Consider the following 23,584-nt stretch of genomic DNA (forward strand, 5'->3'; position numbering starts at 1 on the left):
TTTATTTCCTTTTCATTTTGTTTACTGTCTCGTGCCTAGAACAGCGTTCCATTCTGCTCATGTTTTCTCTCTCTACTTGTATTTCGGGTTTCTGGTTTATAAAATAAGCACATGTTTGCCCCCGTGGGCAAGGCTCTGCCTGTGGCGCCCGGGCTGTGGGCCGGGCTGTCTGGATGCCGGCTCCTCCCGTGTCCCGTGGGCTGAGTCCTGCCTGGCCTGAGTCCTGCCTGGCCTGACCTCAGGCCACCCTTCCCAGCGCAGGAACTGGGGTCAGATCACTTCCCATGGTTAGAGGTGTAAAGCTCTGTTTCTTTAGCCACCTGACAACTCATTTTTAATCAGAATAGCTGTTAGTTAAGAGCAGAAAGAAAAAGGAATACTGGTCAAGAAACTAAAAGGCCAATGAGAATATTAGTGACCAAAATAACATTACTGCACATTCATGTTAATATCCCCTACAGGTAAGTTGGCTGATGAATTGATTTAAGCAATCTCATGAAGGACAAAGTTTTTTTCAGAAACTAAAAGCAAAGTTAAGAAGAAAAGACCATGATAAAATTATATTTTAATGAGCTCTTACCTAAAATAAAACATATTTATATCAATTTGCTTTATGTACACCATATAGGCTTACTACAAATGATTTATTTTTTGTAATTCCAAAAAGGTGCTTTCAGGATTTCTGTCTGGTTTTGTTTGTACCATGCAGTGTGTGCAAGAGTCCAGAAGGTGGGCTAGGGTTGTGGCTCAGTGGTAGAGCGCTTGCCTAGCATGTGTGAGGTGCTGGGTTTGATCCTTAGCACCACATAAAAATAAGTAAATAAAATAAAGGTATAAATGTTAAAAAAAAAAAAAAGAGTCCAGAAGGCTAGGAAATCTGTCCATCTGCTGTTGCCTTATAACGCTGAGCCTCAGGATGACCACAGTTACTGATCAGCTCTGGATCCTGCTGACCTCCTCTACTCTCTGACTGCTTGTTCTACAAAGTCTGCCTGGCCTCAAGGAGCAAGGCCGTGATCCTCACGCAAGGCACCGCCCCACTACGTCAGTTCACGTCACTAGGGTCTGTGGAGCAGGGCGACGGGCAACCGCTTAGCCTTCAGTGGGGTTCCTGATCACTCAGTAGCCACCAGGTGCCACGGGAGCCCTGTGAAGCCTGGAGGGTTAACTCCTGCCCACGGTGCAGAGCTGGGCTACACAGTGCCAGACTGGGTGCTTCGGACCAGGTCAACGGCCTTTATCATCTTGGCCCACCCGCCCCCTCCCACATCCACTTCTGCAATGGCCTCCCTCCGTCACAGGGGTGCTGGGAGCGGAGCAGGGAGCCACTTCCCCCAAGCAGATGACTCTGGGGGAAGAGCTAGAAGGACTGATGGAGCTACCGATCTGCTCCAGGCCAACGTCAGCGGGCAGGAACCCAGAGTGGGGACAGCAAGGAGCCGGGTTGCGAAGGAGGCCTGGTCAGACATCCACTGACAAGTCAGGAGGGATGAACTCAGGTGTCTGCAGAGGGCCGCAGGAGACGTCCGCCACAGCAGTGGCGTCCCCTGTCATGCAGGAAGAGCGCTGCCACCGGCCAGCACTCGGGCAGCTTGGTCCTGCAGGCCAGGCCGTCCACCTGCACCTGAGCCTCTGCGGGCTCCGAGGGCAGCCGAGCAAGGTGGCGTTGTTCTCCACCGGAAACCACGGCCAGCACCCGTGGACCCACACAAGCTTGAATTCCTGTGCTGTCACCAGATGCATGGGACCATCCCTGCTGACCCTCCTGAAGGTGAAGGGCACCAGAGTGTGGTCCCCAGGATGCCGCCTTGGCATGGGCCTTGTCTTGGACTGCAGGCAATTTGGAGGACTCAGTGCAGAGGCGTTCCTTGCCTTCTGCCTCTCCTGACGGGAGGAGAGTGGCCCTTGTCACAGTGTCGGCACTGGGGCGGCCGGGCAGATGAGCCTGCCCAGCACAGCCTGGCCTTCCCTTGGCTGCCTGGGTTTCACCTGGGTCTCACCACTTCTCCACAGCTGACCCGGTTTTATTAACAGGGTATACGAACCCCCAGACCCAATCGCGTCTCGGGGTCTCTCCTTCCTTGTGAAGGCCTCCGTGCTCCTCAACATCGGACTATTCCCACTGTGTATTCTCCTGTTTTCTTTTTGTCATTTGAGTTCATAAGCTCCACCTCGGAACCTAGCAGGGGAGAGGAAAGCCATTTTGCTCCTCTACAAAGGCCGAGGACCCAGGTTATGACCAGTCCTTGAGCAGCTGGCCCTGGAGCCCACGACCAGGTATGCTTCTGATCGGGGGCTTCCAGGGTCTCTTCCACCACAGATGCTCTGGAAGGCCCTGCCCCGGTGTCCTGGAGGGAGGCATTTTCTTGTCACATCTCTGTCCTCCTCTCATGTTTCAGATAACACATCCCCGTCGCCCCAGGCACCTGCTGAGCAATGCCCAGTACAGTCCCCTCTCCCTTAAGATTCCTGTGCTGGGAAGGGTGAGGTGCTGGCACCGAGTCCAGAACCCCCCACAGATCTTCCCCCGGACAATCTGAGCCTGTGAGTTCACTTGTGAAACCACCTGTCACCTCTGCTCTTCCTCGATATGCCTGGCCACTGGAGGGCAGCGACCTCTGCACTTGGCCGTGGCCTGGAGTTGGAGTTTGCCAGGTCTCTCTGCCAGCAGTGATCACATCACCTTCCTTGTTACCTCCCGGGGCTCCATCCGGGCCTCAGGGTGAGCACACAGTGACTATTTAATAAAGACTGACTGTTTGTTCTTGGCTCCATAACATATCTGCCCGCGGGAGCTCCACAAACGTCAGCCCTTCTGCAAGCCTCCTCAAGGCCTGTAAAGCGAGATAGCAGCGAGCCACGCAGAGGATCTGTCAGTTGGTGTTCCGCTGCCCGCCATTGGACCTGCAGATCAGGTCGCTGGGGCCTTGAGGCCTGGGCACCTTTGTCACCAGAGCCCGGGGAGGCCTGGCGCCCAGAAGGTTTTGCCAGGATCCCTGGTGACCCACTTTGCCCCCACTTCCCTGCTGGATTCGACACAGCCTGAGGCCAGTGCTTCATTGAGGGGACGTTGATAGCATGGAGAGGGGACAGAGTCAATTGAGAAGCTGGCTGGCGTCTGGTTCAGGCAGGGTCCACAAGGCAGCTTTGGCAGCAGCCCAGGAAGGTGACCCACTGTGAGGGACTTTTTCACGCAGAGAAAGCCCTGTCCCCAGGTAGATAACCCACACCTCAGGCAAACACTGAGGGCCCTCAGGAAGCTCTGTGGGTCATGTGGCCATTTTGGTCTGGTCATCTTATGTCCTTTCTGTGGTTGGATGGTCCCATATTTTTGAAAACCATGTGTTTCTAAAAGGCAGGATCTGCTTTTAATTTACTTTGAATTCTCTTAACCCTCTGCTCATCTGGGCTAGCTGTAGCCAGGGCATGCTGGCAAAAATCAGGTACCAGACCCGACAGTGTTCGGTGAGACCAGAAGTATTTTCAATCCTGATTGTTCTTACTCTACGTTTCCATGAAAAAACCTGATACACTTCCTCTCCTTGTCTGTGAGCTCCACAGAGGCCCCTCTGCTCTCAGACAACGAGTGGCCATCCTCAAGAACTCAGAATACTGACCTCAGTACAGTTCTTCTGACAGCCCGTGAGGTGGTGCCCAGGGTGGATGGCACACCTGGCCAGAGCTCAGCAGGGCTGCACTCTGACCCCTGCAGGGCTGTTTGTGGAATGCCTGTGCCCACAGGTGCTCTGCTGCCCGAGGAGGGCCAGGGCTCTGCCTCGGGAGGACATGGAGGAGCCAGCATCAGTCACGAGTTGCCTACCAACAGGATGGGCTCTGAAACAGGCCCTGCGGAACCTCTGTGCACACGGCTCGCAGTTCACTCACAGACGAGACGGGTGGTGCGTCACAGCCCGGCTCGGAGGGCAGTCAGGAGACACGTCCACACAAGAGGGACCAGGCTGTGGCAGAGTCACAGGTGCACTGTTCAAAGGCACTTTTCCTCTCACTGGATAAGGACCGGGTGAACGTGGTCCACGTTATGCTTCGAATGTAGCCCTTGCTGCTCAGTCATGGAGACTTACGTTTAAAATGGACACGTTTCTTTCTCTTCCTCTTCTCCTGCTCCTCCCTGGTTTCCCCGTCCCTGATCTCAGGGGAAACAGAATCACCTTTCTTCCCCATGCTAGGCAGTGTTATTTGTCCCTGAGTGCACACCTACCACAGGAAGAGTAATCCAGACTTTGCATGTCACCAGAAGACCTCAGAAACGACTGTCTCCCCAATTCACAAGTGGATCACAACTGCAGCAGAGAACACGTCGAATGTGGCCCCCGAGTCACCTCTTTAAAAGCCCCTGCTCCTGCTGACGGGCAGACCCCAGCCTGTGGGACAGGAGTCCCCTGTGATTCTCCTTTCCTAGCAAAGCAATAAACCTTCTTTTTCCTTTTTCTCAAAACTATGTCCTCCTTATTGAATTGGCATTGGGCACAAGGAAGAAGCGTAATGAATTTGGTGGCCCAGATGGGACCTGAGAGCTGCCCCCGCCCCAGCTTTCTTGGGCAGGCCTGGCTCCCCAGGAACCCCACTTCCATGCTGAGGTGTGAGGTGCTGGTGAACTTGTTGAGAGCCGACTGCAGGAGAGTTAGCAGATGGTGAGTTTGCCTGGGGTCAAACCACAGGAGCTGCTCCTGTGAGTGAAGGGAGGACTGAGGGACCGTCCAGCAGCTGCCAAAGCCCCTTTGGCTGCAGGTCAACTCCTGAATTCTCTCCCCGAACAGTACAGGTTGCTCCATCTTGATCCACTTTGAGAAAAGGAAACCAAACTCGGGAAAGTTGTGACAACTCTGACCATTTGCAGAGTCCCCTGGTGTGCCCACCAAGACCCTCGGTACCGCGCATCTGCTTCCGCTTCTTAGGAACATCGGGTCCCTCTTTCGGGGGACACCTGCGGCGCCATGTGTAGGAGTCATGGTGCAGTGGGACCTGAGATCTGCTTTAGCCAGCTTTTTCACTGCTGTGACCAAAAGACCTGACAAGAACAATTTAGAGGAGGAAAAGTTTACTTGGGGCTCACAGGTTCAGAGGTGTCAGTCCACAGGCAGCCGGCTCCATTCCTCGGGGCTGGAGGTGAGGCAGGACATCAGGGCAGAAGAGCGTGGTAGAGGGAAGCTGCTCACATGAAGATCAGGAAGCAGAGAGACAGAGACGCCCCGGGCCAGATACAAAATACATGCCCTAAACCACGCTCCCAATGACCCACCTCCTCCAGCCACACCCTGCCTGCCTTCAATTACCATTCACATAACCCCATCGGGGATGAATGCACTGATTGGGTGAGGACTCTCACAACCCAGTCATCTCTCCCCTGAACCTCCTTGCATCGTCTCACACGTGAGCTTTTGGGGGACACCTCACATCCAAACCATAACATTCCATCCAGGCCCCGAAAATCTCATGACAATCTCACGATGCAAAATGCGTGTAGTCCATTTCCAAGAGTCCCCATAGTCTCAACAGTTCCACGATTTCCCAAAAGGTCAAGTCCAAAGTCTCCCCTGAGTCTCGGGGCAAGCTCACATAATGAGCGCCTGTAAAAATCAAAAGCGATTTACAAGAATCCAATTGTAAAGGTACAGAGTAAACATTTCTATTCAGAAAAACAGGGGCATGGAGAGAAGGGAGGGGACCAAAGCGAGCCTGAAATCCAGCTGTGCAAACAGGTCCTCCAGGTCTGTGTCCGGCATCTGGGCACATGGCATCACCACATCCTGCCCGAAGGGCTTGTTTGGATGCATCCCTGTGACACGTTGGGTGCACCCAGATGGCCTTTCCGTTCCCTGTCTGTGCTCAGTTCCTGCAGCTTGCCTGTGGTGATGTCCCAGGTCAATGGCATTTCCTAATCGTGGGGTCCCCACGGCAGCTTCGGCTTGCTCCTCACATATCCAGCACCGCCCTCTCAGGTGGGGCCCACACAGATCCAGGGTCTGCTGTACTTTTTCTGGCCTCCCGGGCCGACCTTTGAAATCTCAGTGGAGGCTTCCATGACCCGCCAACTCCAGCATGCTGCGTTCCTGCTGGACCAGCACCACATGGTTGATGCCAAGGTCTGCTGCCATCTCAAGTGGTACCCAGGCCCCCACCAGAGACCCTGGCCGCAGTAGCCTCTGAGTGCCTGGGTGGCCGAACACGTTGAAAAACCTTCCTAGGTCCCCATGCGCAAGAAGGGTGCCTTGAACAACGGCAGTTTCCTTAGTTCCAGTTTTACTCCCACCTTTGAAGTACGAGTTGAAACTTTTTGCTCTTTTCTGCTCCTGATTATCACAATAAATTTGGCTAAAAGCTACCAGCGATATCCATGCCACTGCCTGAATGCTATGCTGCTTAGAAATGTCTTCTGCCAGGTTAAGAAGTACATTGCTTTTAAAATCAGCCTCACAGAAAGTGTCAGGACACAGGAAAAATGCAGACAACCTCTCAGCCAGAAAAGAACATGAATGGTCTCTGGTCCAACTACCAAAGTGTCCTCCTTTTCCTCTAAGCCCTCGTGAGCCCTGTCTTCACTGTCTGGTCCCATTGACGTTCTGGTCTTCTGAGTTCCCACCAGAATCAGCCAGTAAGCCCCATTTACAACAACCTAAAGCATTTCCAGCTGGCACTGCTAAGCATCTCGAAATTCTTCCCACTAATTCCAAAAAGCTCCAAAAGCTTCTGAACCATGTGTTCAGGTTAGTCAGAGCGACAGCCGCACTTGGCAGTATCGACTTCTGTTTTGGTCAGCTTTTCCACTGCTGTGACTAGAAGGCCTGACCAGAACCATTCCAGAGGAGGCAAAGTTCACGTGGGGGCTCACGATTTCAGAGGTCTCAGTTCATGGGCAGCAGGCTGCATTCTTTAGGGCTCGAGGTCAGACAGTGTTATTGCCTAGAGGTGCTGGGTTCATTGTCTCCGTGCAGCAAAGAATCGAAGAACAGGACACAGAGATAGCAAGCAAGAGGTAGGTTTTTTGAAACGATTCACAGACAGACTTCTCTGAAGGGAAGGAGCCCCAGAGCTGGGAGTCTGGTGGGGGAGCCCTGGCCTGCTCTTTTTATGGTCTCTGGAATTTGCTCCTTTCCTAATCTCCTCCCCCGTCCACGCGCTCCTCGCTCTTATGGACGGGTGCGCCCCATGTTCATGCATCTGTTTTAGTTTTCCTATTGGATCCTGCTGTAAGAGCATGAGTGCAGAAGGAACACAACTGGGTCCCCAGCTCGTGTCCACGAGCACTTTTGCAGAGCAGGAAGCTGACCTCATCAGAAGACCCTCTCCGTGCTCCTTTGCTCTGGCCCTGTCCCCGACCTCCTCACTCCACATCTTGCCCCGACTGTAACAGTGTCCACTTGATGCTTGGAATCAGCCCTGCTGCTCCGCCACTGAGACTTATGTGTAAGATGGACACCTTTCTTCCCTTCCTCTCCCCTGCTCCTCCCTGGTCTCAGGGGAAACAGGAGCACCATTCCTCCCCATCCTGGGCGGAGTTGTCTGTGCTGAGCACACACCCGCCACACGATGAAGTCATCCAGACTTTGGGGATGGCACCAGAAGGTCTCAGGAATGACTGTCTCCCAAATTCACAAGTGCATTTCAACTCCGGCACGGAACACGTGGAATGCAGCCCCTGAGTCACCTCCTTAAAAGCCCCCTGTTCCTGCTGATGGGCAGAACCATAGCCTGTGGCACAGGAGTCCCCGTGTTTCTCCTTTGCTAGCAAAGCAATGCAATTTCATTCCCCTTTTCTCAAAACCATATTTTCCTTTATCCAGGCGGCATCAGCTACAAGGACAGACATTTCGGTAACAACCCCATTGGCTCAGGAGGCTGAGGCAGGATAATCAGAAATTCTCCACCGGCCTCATCATGTTGGGGAGATCCTAAGCAATTTAGTAAGACCCCGTCTCAAAATAAAATATAAGGAAAACAGGGTTGGGCCAGTGGCTCAGTGGTTAAGCCATATGCCCATATGGTTCTGCGTTCCATCCCTGGTATGAAAAGAAATGATTTTAAAAGAAATAATAATGATAATCAGAAATGGTATGTTGCAGTTTCAATTTATATCTTGTATTTAGGTTTGGAATTTATCCGTGTCAATAAAGTAAAACAGATTCTTTCACTTTAACAGGTGTATAACATTCCATCAATTCATTCCCCTGTTGAGAGGCCGCAGGCGAAGTATCGCCAACTTCCTCCTTTTGAAATGTATGGGTTTCTTTAATTATCAGATGTCGCCCAGATGCCCGTCAAAAGCAATTTCTCAGTCTCGTCCTCACCAGCTTTGTGTCAGAGTTCCTGCTCGCCCACATTCCTGTCGACGTTTGAAGATACCTGTGAAATTCGATGCGAGTGACGTGCTGTTTTAATGCTCATTTATTGTGCGATTCCTCAAGTTTTAGCGAGACCGAGTCTCTTTCAGTCCTTATTGGTTGCTTAGGTTTTCTCGACAGTGGATTTCCTATTTGTGTTTCTGAACGCTCTTTTCTTTTTCTCAGTGTTTTTGTTTTGATTTGTTTTCCAGTGGGCTCTGCCTCCTTCATAGCCGTCCTTTGCCGGGAGCATGAGCTTCGTGCACCTTCTCTTGGTTCATGGCTTGCCTGGTTTTCTGACCTGTGAGTCTTGATGCATGGATATCCTCACATTCAATTGAATCATGTCGATCAACTGTGTATGATTCGTGTTACTGAAGAAAATCTGAAGAAATCTTAAAAATGGCGGAGTTGCTGGAACAAGGTCAACATACAAAACATGTGGCCTTCTCATCCATGAGCGGGAGCCTCTCTCCACTTACTAGCTCTTCTCCAGCTCCTTCAGTACAGCACATAACCTGTGTCCATATCTACTTTTCCATTATACTATGAAGCCCTCATGGGGTGGAACTGTGTACATATTTGCCTCCTTTACAGAGTCTGTCACATCATGTTCCCATTAGAGGCTCTCAGGAAATGAAATTTATAACTTTTGTCTTTGGGCTTCATGTCTAAATGCAGAATCCAGTGAGTCAATACGGTTCTGTTTTGGTTGTTCCTCATATTCTCAGTGCAGGGAGACGTCAGTGTGGCGGCTTGGCTGAGATGTCAGTAGACACCACCCTTCACAGTGGGGTGACACATCAGAATGTCCAAAACAATCTGGCTACTGATGGCTAGATGAACCTTAAATATGTCACCTAGCTGAAGCTATAAAAGGCTCAAGGAAAGAGAATGTTGAAGAAAATGATATGTGAGAATTTTTTGAGAGATCTGTTGATGTGCTGAGTCCCTCCCCGGGCCATGTTGCTCCAAGGGAGATGTGACTCTCTCCGGTCTCACGTCTAGTGAGAAATGTCCTAGTGGGACCGCCAAGAGAGTTTGGCACATGCCACTGCAGTTGGAGGCGAGAGGAGTCTGGGTTCAGGCTCTGGAGAATTCTAACATCTAGCAAGCACCAGCATGAGCCATCAGGACCTGCCCGCCTCCCAGGGTTTGTAGTGAAGGCTGAGCAAGGGTGTCCAGGGAGCCATGACCGGGCTGTGGAGCTCAGGAGAACTGTCCGTCATCCTAGATCTAACGTAGGAGAGACACTTGAGTCACGAAGAGACATCGTCTCAGCAACTGAAGACACTGCCACATTTCTGGGAAGGCAAGGAGTGATGGGTGAGTTTTGGGAAGCACCGCCCAGAGTCAGAGGAGGCACAGTCAAGGAATCCCCGAGGAGCCCCCAAGCAGCACGCGGGATGGGAGCCCAGGAAACGTGGAGCCAGCCTGGGAAGCTCCAGTCCGGGAAGGGACCCCTGTGCTCTGCCCCTGGGCTCTCCCTGGCCCCAGCCCACTTCCGCGTTCCTTGGGGGTTGGGGGGTGGGGGGACGGGAGCATGCACTGGCAGCTGCACTTTCCCGACTGACCCCTGTTCTGGGGTTGCTCCTGGGAACCTTGCCTGCTGCCCAGTATTCCCTGAGCTGGACATTGTTGTCTCTGGACTTTGTGTGTCTTCCCTGAGTGAGGTGGGAGGACGCTGGCCGAGTGAGGGGCCCCCTTTTTCAGTTGTTGTGCCCCATCTGCACGGTTCCTAGCCTGACATCGGTCCCATAGCCCTGTGCCAAGAGACAGGTGCTCCCCTGCGCGACCGATGTGTGCGTCTCCTGAAACACGCACGTCTGGCCCCGAGTACTCAGGGAGCTCTGGAAGCCTCCCTCTGGGAGGCAAGAGGGAGCGCTATGCAGAAGGAGGGTCCCGCGGGGGGGGGGGGGGGGGGGGGGCGGCTGCAGAGTGGGCGTGGCCGGTCCCTGGAGCTCCGGGAGGGGTTGCTCTGACTGGGTACCTTCCTCCTCTGCCTGGCTCTGCCCGGTCCAGGAACAGAGAGCGACGGCAGTAGAGCCCGGGGGGGTGACCTGGAGCATCGCACCCTGTCCACGCCCCGAGAGGGAGAACTGCCAGGCAGGCAGCTGTGGCCTCCTCTGCAGTGCCCTTCGGCCCCTCTCCCGTCTGGCCAACTCCTCTCCGTCCCTCGGCACCCAGGCAGATCCCCCGTCCTGCCAGCTCTTGCCATTCTGCACCACAGTTCACCCTCCCAAGCATGTTCTTCGTCACCGGGCCGTGGGCTCTTGGGTCAGGGGCTCTGCCCGGTGTCCCGAGGCCCCGGGGTCTGCAGGCCGAGTGCCTGGTCCACGCGCAGCCCGTGCTTGTTACGTATGCACCAGTGACGACGCGTTCCAGAGCGGGAAGTTCGCAGCCCCAGCACCAGGGCCAGGCTGCCTGCCTGTCCAACCCACGCAGGCGGCCCTGCCCTGCCCTGCCCTGCCCTCTCCTGCCCTTAACAGCAGCACACAAGGCAGGGGGTGGTGGGAGAGTGGGCTGCAGAGGGCTCCCGGGACAGTCCCCCCTGCACATGCCGGGTGACTCTGCAGGGACGGGAGGGGGAGCAGAGAGGCCGGGCCTTGCTTACCTGGTCTCGGGCTGGCCAGGCAGCCAGCTGTCGGAGCGGGGCTCAGCTGCACTGCCCCGGTTCTACTCCATCCCTGGAACTTGACCTCCCAGGAGCGAGGGAGGCAGGGAGGGGTGCGGAAGTGGAAGCAGGGTGAGGGGTGCCCCTGCCCAAGCCCGAGGTCCCCGGGCAGGGTGCTGGTGAGAACAGAAGGTGGGGAGCACACGTGCGGTCTTCCTCCCCGGGAACCCCAGCTCCCCCGGCTCCAGGGCCCCGCCCAGCCCCCCTTTGAGGAGCCCGACGGTCCCCCTGGCACAGCCCGGCTCTGCTCACGCCCACCTGCGCCACAGCTGTCAGAGCCTAGCCGTGTCACCCGGTGGTGAGCGGGTCAGCTGACCCACTGCAGAAGGCAGCTGCCCAGGAGAAGATGCAGCTGGCTCTCGTCTTCCTCCTCGCTGACCTTCGAAGCAGGAGCAAGCCAGATGTGTGGCAGTCACCTCAGTCCACTCGTGGAGGCTCCTGGGCACAGGGGCCCAACCCCAGGCAGCACGTCCCAATGCCCAGTGAGTGCACAGCCTGGCTCCCACAGGCCCTGCGGTGAAGGATGGCCCTGCGGGTCCCCTGCCCGCCAACACCCCCACCCCAAATGAGCCCTCAGTCCGTAGGCCCGTGTGCTGGGATGACACACAGAATGTGCCCGGAGGGTTTCCAGGTGCAGTCCCTGCAGGGGCTAGAGTGACATCGCACGCCACAGCAAAGACTCAGGAGCACGGCGGTCACAGGCTCTCAAGGGCCTGGGAGCGAGATCCGCCCCTGCTCCCGACCAGCCGCCTCTGCTTGGGAGCTGGGGTTTGCACCCCGGGTCCTGCAGAGCTAGGTGACGGCTGCTGCAGGAGGGACTGCCAGCGTCAGGCTTGTTCCTCAAGTTAAGTAATCTGCAGCTCATCCAGGTAAGCGAGTTTCCAGGGTGGAGCATTTCTATCTGAGGAGGAGGAGGAGGAGGAGGAGGAGGAGGAGGAGGAGGGGGAGCCGAAGGAAGAAAAGAAAAGGGAAGAGAAAGGAGAAACACGCTGGGCAAAGAGGTACATCTGTGTTGTGCTTGGGCTGGCGCGGTGGCGCTCACCTGCAATCCCAGCGGCCGGGGAGGCGGAGGTGGGGCGGGGGGGGGGGGGGCGTGGATCGCCAGTTCGAAGCCAGCCTCGGCAACAGGCAACAGCGAGGCTCTAAGCCACTCGGTCAGACCCCGCCTCCAAATTTAAAAATGCAAACGACAGGGCTGGGGACGTGGCTCAGTGGTCCAGTGCCCCCGAGTTCAGTCCCCCGCAGCCCCCACCAAACATGCTTGGAAACAGAGACCTCTGGGGTTAGAAATGAATGTCCCTGTGCAGGAGGGGTCTCTTGTATTATTGTGTTTTGTGACTTGTATTTTATGTGCTCCAATTAGCTGCACCTGACAGTAGAAGGCATTTATACGTTTTGAAAGTCGTACAGAGAAAGAACGTGCACGTTGCACGAGTCGCGAGAGGAACGTGGGGATCCGACTCAGCTGCTGCGTGCCCTCCGGCTCCCGGATTAAGGGGCCTGTGGGCGAGCAGGCCCTTCTGCTGGGCTCCCGGCTGGGCAGCTGAGGCTGACAGCTGAATGTCGGGGACCCGGTGCCGGTAGAGGGAGCCCTGCACCCCACGCTGAGCCCTCCTCCCCTCCTCCAGCTGAGATGCCACAAGCTGGCTCCCGGATGGACGAGCATCAGCCCTGGATCAGAGTCCACCAGGCGCGGCCCCCCTCGGGACAGGGGCCCTCCGGTGCTTTGCGGTTGTGTGCAGGAGAAAGACGGGAGGAGCTGGAGCCTGGCAGAGCCCTCCCCGAGCAAACAGCCCAGCCCTGTGCACACAAGGGGGTATAAACGGCCCTCCCGGAGCCTGGCACATCCTGTGTGTGGTCGGTCCTCAAGCACGCTGCTGTCATGGAGGCCAGAGCGCTTTGGCTGCTGCTGCTGGTCCTGGCCCTGGGGTCCTCTGGCTGGGCTCAAGAGTACATCGGCCTGTGTGAGTATCACTCTGGCCCCCTGGTGGCGGGGTGGGGGCGCCCGGCAGGGAGAGGCTTGCCGGCCAGGTGCCCTTCCGTGGGCTGGAGAGTGGGGAGAGCACACGCCTCTACTCCACGTCGAGGCAGGGCCGCCGCTGGTCAGACGCAGCCCCCTCCTGGCAGCAGCCCTCCGGAGAGGGTCTTATTGCCCCCGTGTCACGGTCGGGGAAGCCGAAGCTCAGAGAGTTGGCATCCCCAAGGCAGCCTCCCTCCCGGGCAGGGGCAGACCCGGCGTGCACCCAGGCTCGCCCAGGGGCGGCTGCGCTCTGTGCGCACCCCGCCGACACACCGACGCGGTGAAGAGGCGTAGACAGTCAGGCCGGGACACTCCTCGCCGGGCCAGCAGCCCCCGTGTCGCCACATCTGTGCCGCTCCAGCAGGCACAGGGCCAGGTCCGAGGGCACCGGGTGTGGCTTCGCCAGGTTCCCGCCCAGAGGGGGCGCAGGCAGCAGCTCCCAAGGTGGGCCGCCCATCAGGGTGCTGGTCAGCTCCTCCTGTGAGTGTGTCTCAGGGCGGGAGGCAGGCCCTGCAGGTGGCCAGCGGATGGCAAGGTGGCCCAGCTCGGAGGAGAGGCGCAGGCGGGAAGGCTGGGGGCTGGCGTGGGGCTTCCCCGTGAGCTCCACTTGCCCGGGAGGAGTCTGGCTGGCCGATGGTGCCAGGTGGATTTTTCAGGCACAGGCAGGCAGGCCTGCAGGACTCTGGGCGCTGACGGCCTCAGGAACACCCGGACACCGGGGCTGGGCGGGTGCAGAAGAGGTGGAAGCAGCCAGCACGCAGCGCGCTCTTCCCAGGGTGGTGCGGAGCTCCCGTGTGCTTCCCGTTCCTAGAAGAGGGGCCGGTGCCACTGCTCAAACAAGGAAGGGGAGCCTTGTCCCGGGTCCAGGAGGGCCGGAGTCCCACAGGCCCTGCCGGCCGGAGGGTACCCTGACCTCCCGGCCAGGCGAAGGGAGCATGCCGAGAGTGAGCCCCCGGGGCACACGCGGGGTTCCTGGGTCTGGCCTTTCCCAGCCCATCTGCCTTCTTTCTCTTGGAAAGAAAGCCCACCCTCCCGGGTGCGGGGCGGCGCCCTCTCGGAGCCCGGGTGGGCCGCAGAGAGGCCGCCGGCTCCCAAACCGAAGCGAACCACTGGCCCCAAGCCCCGAGGGCTCTGTGCTGACTGGTGTTTTCTGGGCAGCGGCAAGCCAGTGTGTCGTCCCACCCAAGGACAGGGTGGACTGCGGCTACCCCCAGATCACCGAGCGGGACTGCAACAACCGGGGCTGCTGCTTTGACTCCAGCACCCCAGGGGTGCCCTGGTGCTTCAAGCCTCTGCAAGAGACAGGTGAGAGCCAGCAGGGTGAGCCCGGGTGCCTGGCGACTCGGGCCCCGTCCTTCCTGGGCCAGAAGTGGAGACACGGCGACCCCAGGAAGCCACACGTGCCTGGGCCCGGGCCTGGGCTTGGGCAGGACAACCAGCACTGTCACGGTCGCTGTCACCGTCTGTTGGTGGAGGCCTCGCATCAGGGCAGCTGCTAGCCACTGGCTGGTCCCCTTTGTCCCCTCTCTGTAAAATATAGAAGCGAATGCTTTCAAAGGTGTCCTAGGCTAAGGAATTGTGTAGAAGGAGCCAGATTAAAACCGTCCCACAGAGAGAGGGGAAACATGCAGGCTTGGACACGACGGACTCTGAAGGTCATTCTCTGCCCACCGAGCATCTGGAGTCCCTGTCATCTGTGACTTGCTCACAGCAGCTGGTGGCCATGCTGGGCGTGGTGCCCTGGTGCCTCCCTGCACCCCTCCATCCTGCCCCGACTGGCCCGCCAGGAGGTGCCTCTCTCTCTGACCGCCTCCCTGGCCGGGACTGGGGTAGGGCTGGGGGTGCGGGCAGTCCCCCCACCCCGGGACTCCGGCTCTGGGAGGGGTCACGTGCTTGTGCAAACAACAGATGGCCTGAGCACGGTGGTTTGTCATCCTGGCCCCATCTGGGCCCCACCCCATCACGTCTTGGGAGTGGCCGTCTGCTAAGAGCCATCTGGCATGCTCCCCTTCACCGAAGGATGTACCTGCCGGAAGCACCTTCCGGAATCGGAGCCAGAGGGGCCAGGCTTGCCCTTTGTGCCTGGGCAGCAAGGAGGGAGGCTGAGCCCCGGCCGCTCCCGGCTCTCACCAGGGATGGTGTCTGCCATCCTCTGCACCCGGCTTCCCGTCCTGAGCAGAGCCGGGAGGGCGGTCTGGAGAAGGTTTGAGGACAGCCAGGGAGCCGCCCCTCACCCCTGCTGGCTGTCCGCACTCCTCGGCCCCCCGACCGGGACTCTGCGTCTTCTTCAAGTGCCGGCCAGTGGTCCTGCAGAGGCACACCTCTCTTCTCTCCTGCCCCGGTGACCTGGGTCCAGTCAGTTCCCTTAGCCACCCTTGATGGGAGAAGCAGCTGTCCTCACAGGCTGTGGGGACGCTCGGCCTTTCCCTGGGAACCCGGGGGAGGCTTCAGAGAGGCACTGCCCTTGGAGACACCCTGCCCTTGGAGTCCAGCTGGGGTGGGCGGGTAGAGATGGCTCTGCTCACCCGAATGCCTGTGCTTTGTCCCCAGAATGCACGTTCTGAAGCTCTGCTCGCCGCGGCCTGGGAAGGCACCGCCTGTGGCCGCTGGCTGGCTGAGGGGGCTGCTCGTCACCACTTGGCCTGCTGCGGGCAAGTGGGCCCGCTGAACACGCACGTCCAGGGTCTGCTGTCCTAAGGAATAAAGCGCTCACGCTCGGCATGGGACCTGTCCTTGTGCTCATTGCTGCCTCCTTGTCTGGCTCCCTCCTCAGCAATCAAGGGCGGGTGGGCCGGCGAGCCGTCGGGCGTCTCCCGGGACAGGCCTGCCCCAGGCCCCGCGGGCAGGCCATCCCGAGGAGCTGCCAAGCTGAGACCGCAACCCCGGTAGCTGCCCACATGACGGGGGGTGGGGGGCCTCCAGGTCCCTTCAGCTCTGAAGAAACTTGTCATCTGTAAGGTCACGGGAAGCTCCGCGTGTCCTGGGTGCAGAGACAAGTCCGGGGAGTCCTCCTGCCAGCGAGCACTTTTTATTTTTTTAATTGATTCTGCTCTCTTTTCCCCTCACACGTGTATGTAGGGTGGTGTCGCCTTCTACCGTCCTTCCCACCCACCACCCCAGCCTCCCTCGCTCCCCTCGGCACAGTCCAGAGTTCCTTCACTCTTCCTTACACACCCCATCGTGGACAGATGGTTACTTTTTGGTTTCGGTTGGCCAGTCATGTTTAACACCCAGGACACTTCAGATGGCCTTCTTTTGCTCTTTTAGGAACACGGGTGCAGCTGCGTGAGTAGGTGAGCCAGTGTCACGCCCTCGTGTCCCCTGCCGTGTCCCGGCCTCTGGGTGGGAGGCTGTTACCTGCCCTTCCTCGGGCGAAGGGGCCTCCAAGTCCCTTAAGTTCTGAAGAAACATGTCTTCTGAATGGTTTTTCTACGTTATCACACAATCTTGCAGTTTGAGTTGGACTCTCAGACATAATGTCTATATGTGTCTTGGTGTGCCAAGAGTCCCATCTGGGTCCCCAAATTTGTTCCTGAAAACTTGGTCCTTGTCCCCAGTGCCAATCCAATAACAAGGACACAGTTTTGAGAAAAAAGGAAAATGTTTATTGTTTTGCTAGCAAGGAGAAACACAGGAGACTCCTGTCCCTCAGGTTGGGGTCTGCCTCTCAGCAGGAAGGGTGCTTTTAAAGAGGTGACTCAAAGGCTACATTCCACGTGTTCTCTGCTGGAGTTAAAATTCCCTTGTTAAATTGGGAGATATACATTTCTGAGACCTTCTGTGCCATCCCCAAAGTGTGGATTACTCTTCCCATGGTGGGTGTGTGCTCAGCACAGACAACTCTGCCCAGGTTCGGGAAGAAAGGTGATCCTGTTTCCCCTGAGATTAGGGAAGGGGAGAGACCAGGGAGGGGCAGGGAGAGAGGAAGAGAAAGAAAGGTGTCCATTTTAAAAATAAGTCTCAGTGGCAAAGCAGCAGGGGCTAATTCAAAGCATAAGGTAGACACTGTAAGAGTTGCATACTCAAGCTACCACATAGAGTAGTGAGAGAAACTTCTAGAACACTCTAGGCCTTGTGTTATCTCAGCAAGGGACAAGTTTAGCTAGAGAGATGGAGCAGTTCTGTGTGGGCAGAAGGAGGGTTCTGCTCAGGGGCAGGTTCTGGGTGGTAACTGAGTTGCTCTCAAGGGAACAGCAAAACACCAGAGACCAAGGCTGGGTGGAGCACAGGGTAGGAGGCATCTAGGGTCCAAGTCAGGGAGGGCAGTGCCGGGAATGGCAAGGGATGCTCTGGAGACACAGGGGGACCGTTTCCCATTACAAAGGTCTTGCTGGAGGTGCAGGGGGTCGAGGGCGCAGGGGGTCGAGGGCGCAGGCGGGTCGGCGTAGAAAGTAAACAGAGCTCAGTCTCCTGACCGCGCCCAGAGCTGATGCCACACAGCAGCCTGGGGACCTGAGGCTGAGACCCCAGCGTGGGGGGCGGAGTTCACATTCCTCCAACTGTACTTGGGCTCAGCCTCAAAGGCTGGGTGATCCATGAGGACTGGGGGACAGGGCCCTGGAAGCAGATGACCAGGCAAGAACTGACGGACAAAGTACCAAAACGAGACCCCCATCTGTGATCCAAGGGGCACCTGGCCTGCATTTTCCTTGAGAAGATTTGAGGGTGCACAGCCCCAGGTGTGCCTGGGTTTTTCCAACACTCCACCCCCATGAGGACTGTCCTCAAGGGGCATCTGCCTCACTATGCAAAGGCCAGAAATCCCGTCTGCTCACAGAGGCCGGGTTTCTTGGTTTCCCCCTGCTCCGGGAAGGGACTCTGGCCCCTTAGGCAGCAGCCTTCATTCTGACCCTGCGCTTGGCCTGCCCCCAGCTCCCACACCCTGGATGGCACCACCACCCTTGGATCACAGATGGGGGTCTCGTTTTGGTACTGTGTCCAAAACCCCAACCGAGAGGATGATGTCAGGAAGCCCTGGTCTTTGAGTCCAAGCCTTCCCGTTCCTTTTTCATGGTCTGTGGTGGCACCTGCCTGACCTAAGGTGACCTTCAGCAAACCCAGGACCTGGACGTGTACTAAGCCTGGCTTTGCACTGGGGACGACCCTGGTGTCCGTCAGTTCTTGCCTGGTCATCTGCTTCCAGGGCCCTGTCCCCCAGTCCTCATGGATCACCCAGCCTTTGAGGCTGAGCCCAAGTACAGTTGGAGGAATGTGAACTCCGCCCCCCACGCTGGGGTCTCAGCCTCAGGTCCCCAGGCTGCTGTGTGGCATCAGCTCTGGGCGCGGTCAGGAGACTGAGCTCTGTTTACTTTCTACGCCGACCCGCCTGCGCCCTCGACCCCCTGCGCCCTCGACCCCCTGCACCTCCAGCAAGACCTTTGTAATGGGAAACGGTCCCCCTGTGTCTCCAGAGCATCCCTTGCCATTCCCGGCACTGCCCTCCCTGACTTGGACCCTAGATGCCTCCTACCCTGTGCTCCACCCAGCCTTGGTCTCTGGTGTTTTGCTGTTCCCTTGAGAGCAACTCAGTTACCACCCAGAACCTGCCCCTGAGCAGAACCCTCCTTCTGCCCACACAGAACTGCTCCATCTCTCTAGCTAAACTTGTCCCTTGCTGAGATAACACAAGGCCTAGAGTGTTCTAGAAGTTTCTCTCACTACTCTATGTGGTAGCTTGAGTATGCAACTCTTACAGTGTCTACCTTATGCTTTGAATTAGCCCCTGCTGCTTTGCCACTGAGACTTATTTTTAAAATGGACACCTTTCTTTCTCTTCCTCTCTCCCTGCCCCTCCCTGGTCTCTCCCCTTCCCTAATCTCAGGGGAAACAGGATCACCTTTCTTCCCGAACCTGGGCAGAGTTGTCTGTGCTGAGCACACACCCACCATGGGAAGAGTAATCCACACTTTGGGGATGGCACAGAAGGTCTCAGAAATGTATATCTCCCAATTTAACAAGGGAATTTTAACTCCAGCAGAGAACACGTGGAATGTAGCCTTTGAGTCACCTCTTTAAAAGCACCCTTCCTGCTGAGAGGCAGACCCCAACCTGAGGGACAGGAGTCTCCTGTGTTTCTCCTTGCTAGCAAAACAATAAACATTTTCCTTTTTTCTCAAAACTGTGTCCTTGTTATTGGATTGGCACTGGGGACAAGGACCAAGTTTTCAGGAACAAATTTGGGGACCCAGATGGGACTCTTGGCACACCAAGACACATATAGACATTATGTCTGAGAGTCCAACTCAAACTGCAAGATTGTGTGATAACGTAGAAAAACCATTCAGAAGACATGTTTCTTCAGAACTTAAGGGACTTGGAGGCCCCTTCGCCCGAGGAAGGGCAGGTAACAGCCTCCCACCCAGAGGCCGGGACACGGCAGGGGACACGAGGGCGTGACACTGGCTCACCTACTCACGCAGCTGCACCCGTGTTCCTAAAAGAGCAAAAGAAGGCCATCTGAAGTGTCCTGGGTGTTAAACATGACTGGCCAACCGAAACCAAAAAGTAACCATCTGTCCACGATGGGGTGTGTAAGGAAGAGTGAAGGAACTCTGGACTGTGCCGAGGGGAGCGAGGGAGGCTGGGGTGGTGGGTGGGAAGGACGGTAGAAGGCGACACCACCCTACATACACGTGTGAGGGGAAAAGAGAGCAGAATCAATTAAAAAAATAAAAAGTGCTCGCTGGCAGGAGGACTCCCCGGACTTGTCTCTGCACCCAGGACACGCGGAGCTTCCCGTGACCTTACAGATGACAAGTTTCTTCAGAGCTGAAGGGACCTGGAGGCCCCCCACCCCCCGTCATGTGGGCAGCTACCGGGGTTGCGGTCTCAGCTTGGCAGCTCCTCGGGATGGCCTGCCCGCGGGGCCTGGGGCAGGCCTGTCCCGGGAGACGCCCGACGGCTCGCCGGCCCACCCGCCCTTGATTGCTGAGGAGGGAGCCAGACAAGGAGGCAGCAATGAGCACAAGGACAGGTCCCATGCCGAGCGTGAGCGCTTTATTCCTTAGGACAGCAGACCCTGGACGTGCGTGTTCAGCGGGCCCACTTGCCCGCAGCAGGCCAAGTGGTGACGAGCAGCCCCCTCAGCCAGCCAGCGGCCACAGGCGGTGCCTTCCCAGGCCGCGGCGAGCAGAGCTTCAGAACGTGCATTCTGGGGACAAAGCACAGGCATTCGGGTGAGCAGAGCCATCTCTACCCGCCCACCCCAGCTGGACTCCAAGGGCAGGGTGTCTCCAAGGGCAGTGCCTCTCTGAAGCCTCCCCCGGGTTCCCAGGGAAAGGCCGAGCGTCCCCACAGCCTGTGAGGACAGCTGCTTCTCCCATCAAGGGTGGCTAAGGGAACTGACTGGACCCAGGTCACCGGGGCAGGAGAGAAGAGAGGTGTGCCTCTGCAGGACCACTGGCCGGCACTTGAAGAAGACGCAGAGTCCCGGTCGGGGGGCCGAGGAGTGCGGACAGCCAGCAGGGGTGAGGGGCGGCTCCCTGGCTGTCCTCAAACCTTCTCCAGACCGCCCTCCCGGCTCTGCTCAGGACGGGAAGCCGGGTGCAGAGGATGGCAGACACCATCCCTGGTGAGAGCCGGGAGCGGCCGGGGCTCAGCCTCCCTCCTTGCTGCCCAGGCACAAAGGGCAAGCCTGGCCCCTCTGGCTCCGATTCCGGAAGGTGCTTCCGGCAGGTACATCCTTCGGTGAAGGGGAGCATGCCAGATGGCTCTTAGCAGACGGCCACTCCCAAGACGTGATGGGGTGGGGCCCAGATGGGGCCAGGATGACAAACCACCGTGCTCAGGCCATCTGTTGTTTGCACAAGCACGTGACCCCTCCCAGAGCCGGAGTCCCGGGGTGGGGGGACTGCCCGCACCCCCAGCCCTACCCCAGTCCCGGCCAGGGAGGCGGTCAGAGAGAGAGGCACCTCCTGGCGGGCCAGTCGGGGCAGGATGGAGGGGTGCAGGGAGGCACCAGGGCACCACGCCCAGCATGGCCACCAGCTGCTGTGAGCAAGTCACAGATGACAGGGACTCCAGATGCTCGGTGGGCAGAGAATGACCTTCAGAGTCCGTCGTGTCCAAGCCTGCATGTTTCCCCTCTCTCTGTGGGACGGTTTTAATCTGGCTCCTTCTACACAATTCCTTAGCCTAGGACACCTTTGAAAGCATTCGCTTCTATATTTTACAGAGAGGGGACAAAGGGGACCAGCCAGTGGCTAGCAGCTGCCCTGATGCGAGGCCTCCACCAACAGACGGTGACAGCGACCGTGACAGTGCTGGTTGTCCTGCCCAAGCCCAGGCCCGGGCCCAGGCACGTGTGGCTTCCTGGGGTCGCCGTGTCTCCACTTCTGGCCCAGGAAGGACGGGGCCCGAGTCGCCAGGCACCCGGGCTCACCCTGCTGGCTCTCACCTGTCTCTTGCAGAGGCTTGAAGCACCAGGGCACCCCTGGGGTGCTGGAGTCAAAGCAGCAGCCCCGGTTGTTGCAGTCCCGCTCGGTGATCTGGGGGTAGCCGCAGTCCACCCTGTCCTTGGGTGGGACGACACACTGGCTTGCCGCTGCCCAGAAAACACCAGTCAGCACAGAGCCCTCGGGGCTTGGGGCCAGTGGTTCGCTTCGGTTTGGGAGCCGGCGGCCTCTCTGCGGCCCACCCGGGCTCCGAGAGGGCGCCGCCCCGCACCCGGGAGGGTGGGCTTTCTTTCCAAGAGAAAGAAGGCAGATGGGCTGGGAAAGGCCAGACCCAGGAACCCCGCGTGTGCCCCGGGGGCTCACTCTCGGCATGCTCCCTTCGCCTGGCCGGGAGGTCAGGGTACCCTCCGGCCGGCAGGGCCTGTGGGACTCCGGCCCTCCTGGACCCGGGACAAGGCTCCCCTTCCTTGTTTGAGCAGTGGCACCGGCCCCTCTTCTAGGAACGGGAAGCACACGGGAGCTCCGCACCACCCTGGGAAGAGCGCGCTGCGTGCTGGCTGCTTCCACCTCTTCTGCACCCGCCCAGCCCCGGTGTCCGGGTGTTCCTGAGGCCGTCAGCGCCCAGAGTCCTGCAGGCCTGCCTGCCTGTGCCTGAAAAATCCACCTGGCACCATCGGCCAGCCAGACTCCTCCCGGGCAAGTGGAGCTCACGGGGAAGCCCCACGCCAGCCCCCAGCCTTCCCGCCTGCGCCTCTCCTCCGAGCTGGGCCACCTTGCCATCCGCTGGCCACCTGCAGGGCCTGCCTCCCGCCCTGAGACACACTCACAGGAGGAGCTGACCAGCACCCTGATGGGCGGCCCACCTTGGGAGCTGCTGCCTGCGCCCCCTCTGGGCGGGAACCTGGCGAAGCCACACCCGGTGCCCTCGGACCTGGCCCTGTGCCTGCTGGAGCGGCACAGATGTGGCGACACGGGGGCTGCTGGCCCGGCGAGGAGTGTCCCGGCCTGACTGTCTACGCCTCTTCACCGCGTCGGTGTGTCGGCGGGGTGCGCACAGAGCGCAGCCGCCCCTGGGCGAGCCTGGGTGCACGCCGGGTCTGCCCCTGCCCGGGAGGGAGGCTGCCTTGGGGATGCCAACTCTCTGAGCTTCGGCTTCCCCGACCGTGACACGGGGGCAATAAGACCCTCTCCGGAGGGCTGCTGCCAGGAGGGGGCTGCGTCTGACCAGCGGCGGCCCTGCCTCGACGTGGAGTAGAGGCGTGTGCTCTCCCCACTCTCCAGCCCACGGAAGGGCACCTGGCCGGCAAGCCTCTCCCTGCCGGGCGCCCCCACCCCGCCACCAGGGGGCCAGAGTGATACTCACACAGGCCGATGTACTCTTGAGCCCAGCCAGAGGACCCCAGGGCCAGGACCAGCAGCAGCAGCCAAAGCGCTCTGGCCTCCATGACAGCAGCGTGCTTGAGGACCGACCACACACAGGATGTGCCAGGCTCCGGGAGGGCCGTTTATACCCCCTTGTGTGCACAGGGCTGGGCTGTTTGCTCGGGGAGGGCTCTGCCAGGCTCCAGCTCCTCCCGTCTTTCTCCTGCACACAACCGCAAAGCACCGGAGGGCCCCTGTCCCGAGGGGGGCCGCGCCTGGTGGACTCTGATCCAGGGCTGATGCTCGTCCATCCGGGAGCCAGCTTGTGGCATCTCAGCTGGAGGAGGGGAGGAGGGCTCAGCGTGGGGTGCAGGGCTCCCTCTACCGGCACCGGGTCCCCGACATTCAGCTGTCAGCCTCAGCTGCCCAGCCGGGAGCCCAGCAGAAGGGCCTGCTCGCCCACAGGCCCCTTAATCCGGGAGCCGGAGGGCACGCAGCAGCTGAGTCGGATCCCCACGTTCCTCTCGCGACTCGTGCAACGTGCACGTTCTTTCTCTGTACGACTTTCAAAACGTATAAATGCCTTCTACTGTCAGGTGCAGCTAATTGGAGCACATAAAATACAAGTCACAAAACACAATAATACAAGAGACCCCTCCTGCACAGGGACATTCATTTCTAACCCCAGAGGTCTCTGTTTCCAAGCATGTTTGGTGGGGGCTGCGGGGGACTGAACTCGGGGGCACTGGACCACTGAGCCACGTCCCCAGCCCTGTCGTTTGCATTTTTAAATTTG

The 23,584-nt window shown here is 58.3% G+C and overlaps 2 protein-coding genes across 2 annotated transcripts; one reads left to right on the top strand and one right to left on the bottom strand.

The window, feature by feature from the left end:
* Positions 1-12,659: 12,659 nt before the first annotated feature.
* TFF3 (trefoil factor 3) lies at positions 12,660-15,754 on the top strand. Its single transcript, XM_079155044.1, has 3 exons — positions 12,660-12,977; positions 14,192-14,338; positions 15,584-15,754. Exons 1-3 carry the CDS (start codon positions 12,896-12,898, stop codon positions 15,595-15,597), a joined length of 243 nt encoding a protein of 80 aa, XP_079011170.1. The 5' UTR covers positions 12,660-12,895; the 3' UTR covers positions 15,598-15,754.
* A 4,258-nt stretch (positions 15,755-20,012) lies between these two features.
* On the bottom strand, positions 20,013-23,115 carry LOC306670822 (trefoil factor 3-like). Its single transcript, XM_079155819.1, has 3 exons — positions 22,790-23,115; positions 21,429-21,575; positions 20,013-20,183 (listed from the first exon to the last, which is right to left on the bottom strand). The coding sequence occupies exons 1-3, from the start codon at positions 22,869-22,871 to the stop codon at positions 20,170-20,172; spliced, it is 243 nt and encodes an 80-aa protein (XP_079011945.1). The 5' UTR covers positions 22,872-23,115; the 3' UTR covers positions 20,013-20,169.
* Positions 23,116-23,584: the final 469 nt, after the last annotated feature.

Source organism: Sciurus vulgaris (genome assembly GCF_902686455.1).
Source record: "Sciurus vulgaris genome assembly, chromosome: 10".
Taxonomy (NCBI): domain Eukaryota; kingdom Metazoa; phylum Chordata; class Mammalia; order Rodentia; family Sciuridae; genus Sciurus; species Sciurus vulgaris.

What these genes read in the sequence shown, in the direction of transcription:
- TFF3 (XM_079155044.1), top strand. Translation starts at nt 12,896, where the DNA reads ATGGAGGCCAGAGCGCTTTGGCTGCTGCTGCTGGTCCTGGCCCTGGGG. An exon ending in TCAAGAGTACATCGGCCTGT is followed by an intron (nt 12,978 to 14,191) that starts GTGAGTATCACT and finishes TTTTCTGGGCAG; the next exon opens with CGGCAAGCCAGTGTGTCGTC.
- LOC306670822 (XM_079155819.1), bottom strand. Translation starts at nt 22,871, where the DNA reads ATGGAGGCCAGAGCGCTTTGGCTGCTGCTGCTGGTCCTGGCCCTGGGG. An exon ending in TCAAGAGTACATCGGCCTGT is followed by an intron (nt 21,576 to 22,789) that starts GTGAGTATCACT and finishes TTTTCTGGGCAG; the next exon opens with CGGCAAGCCAGTGTGTCGTC.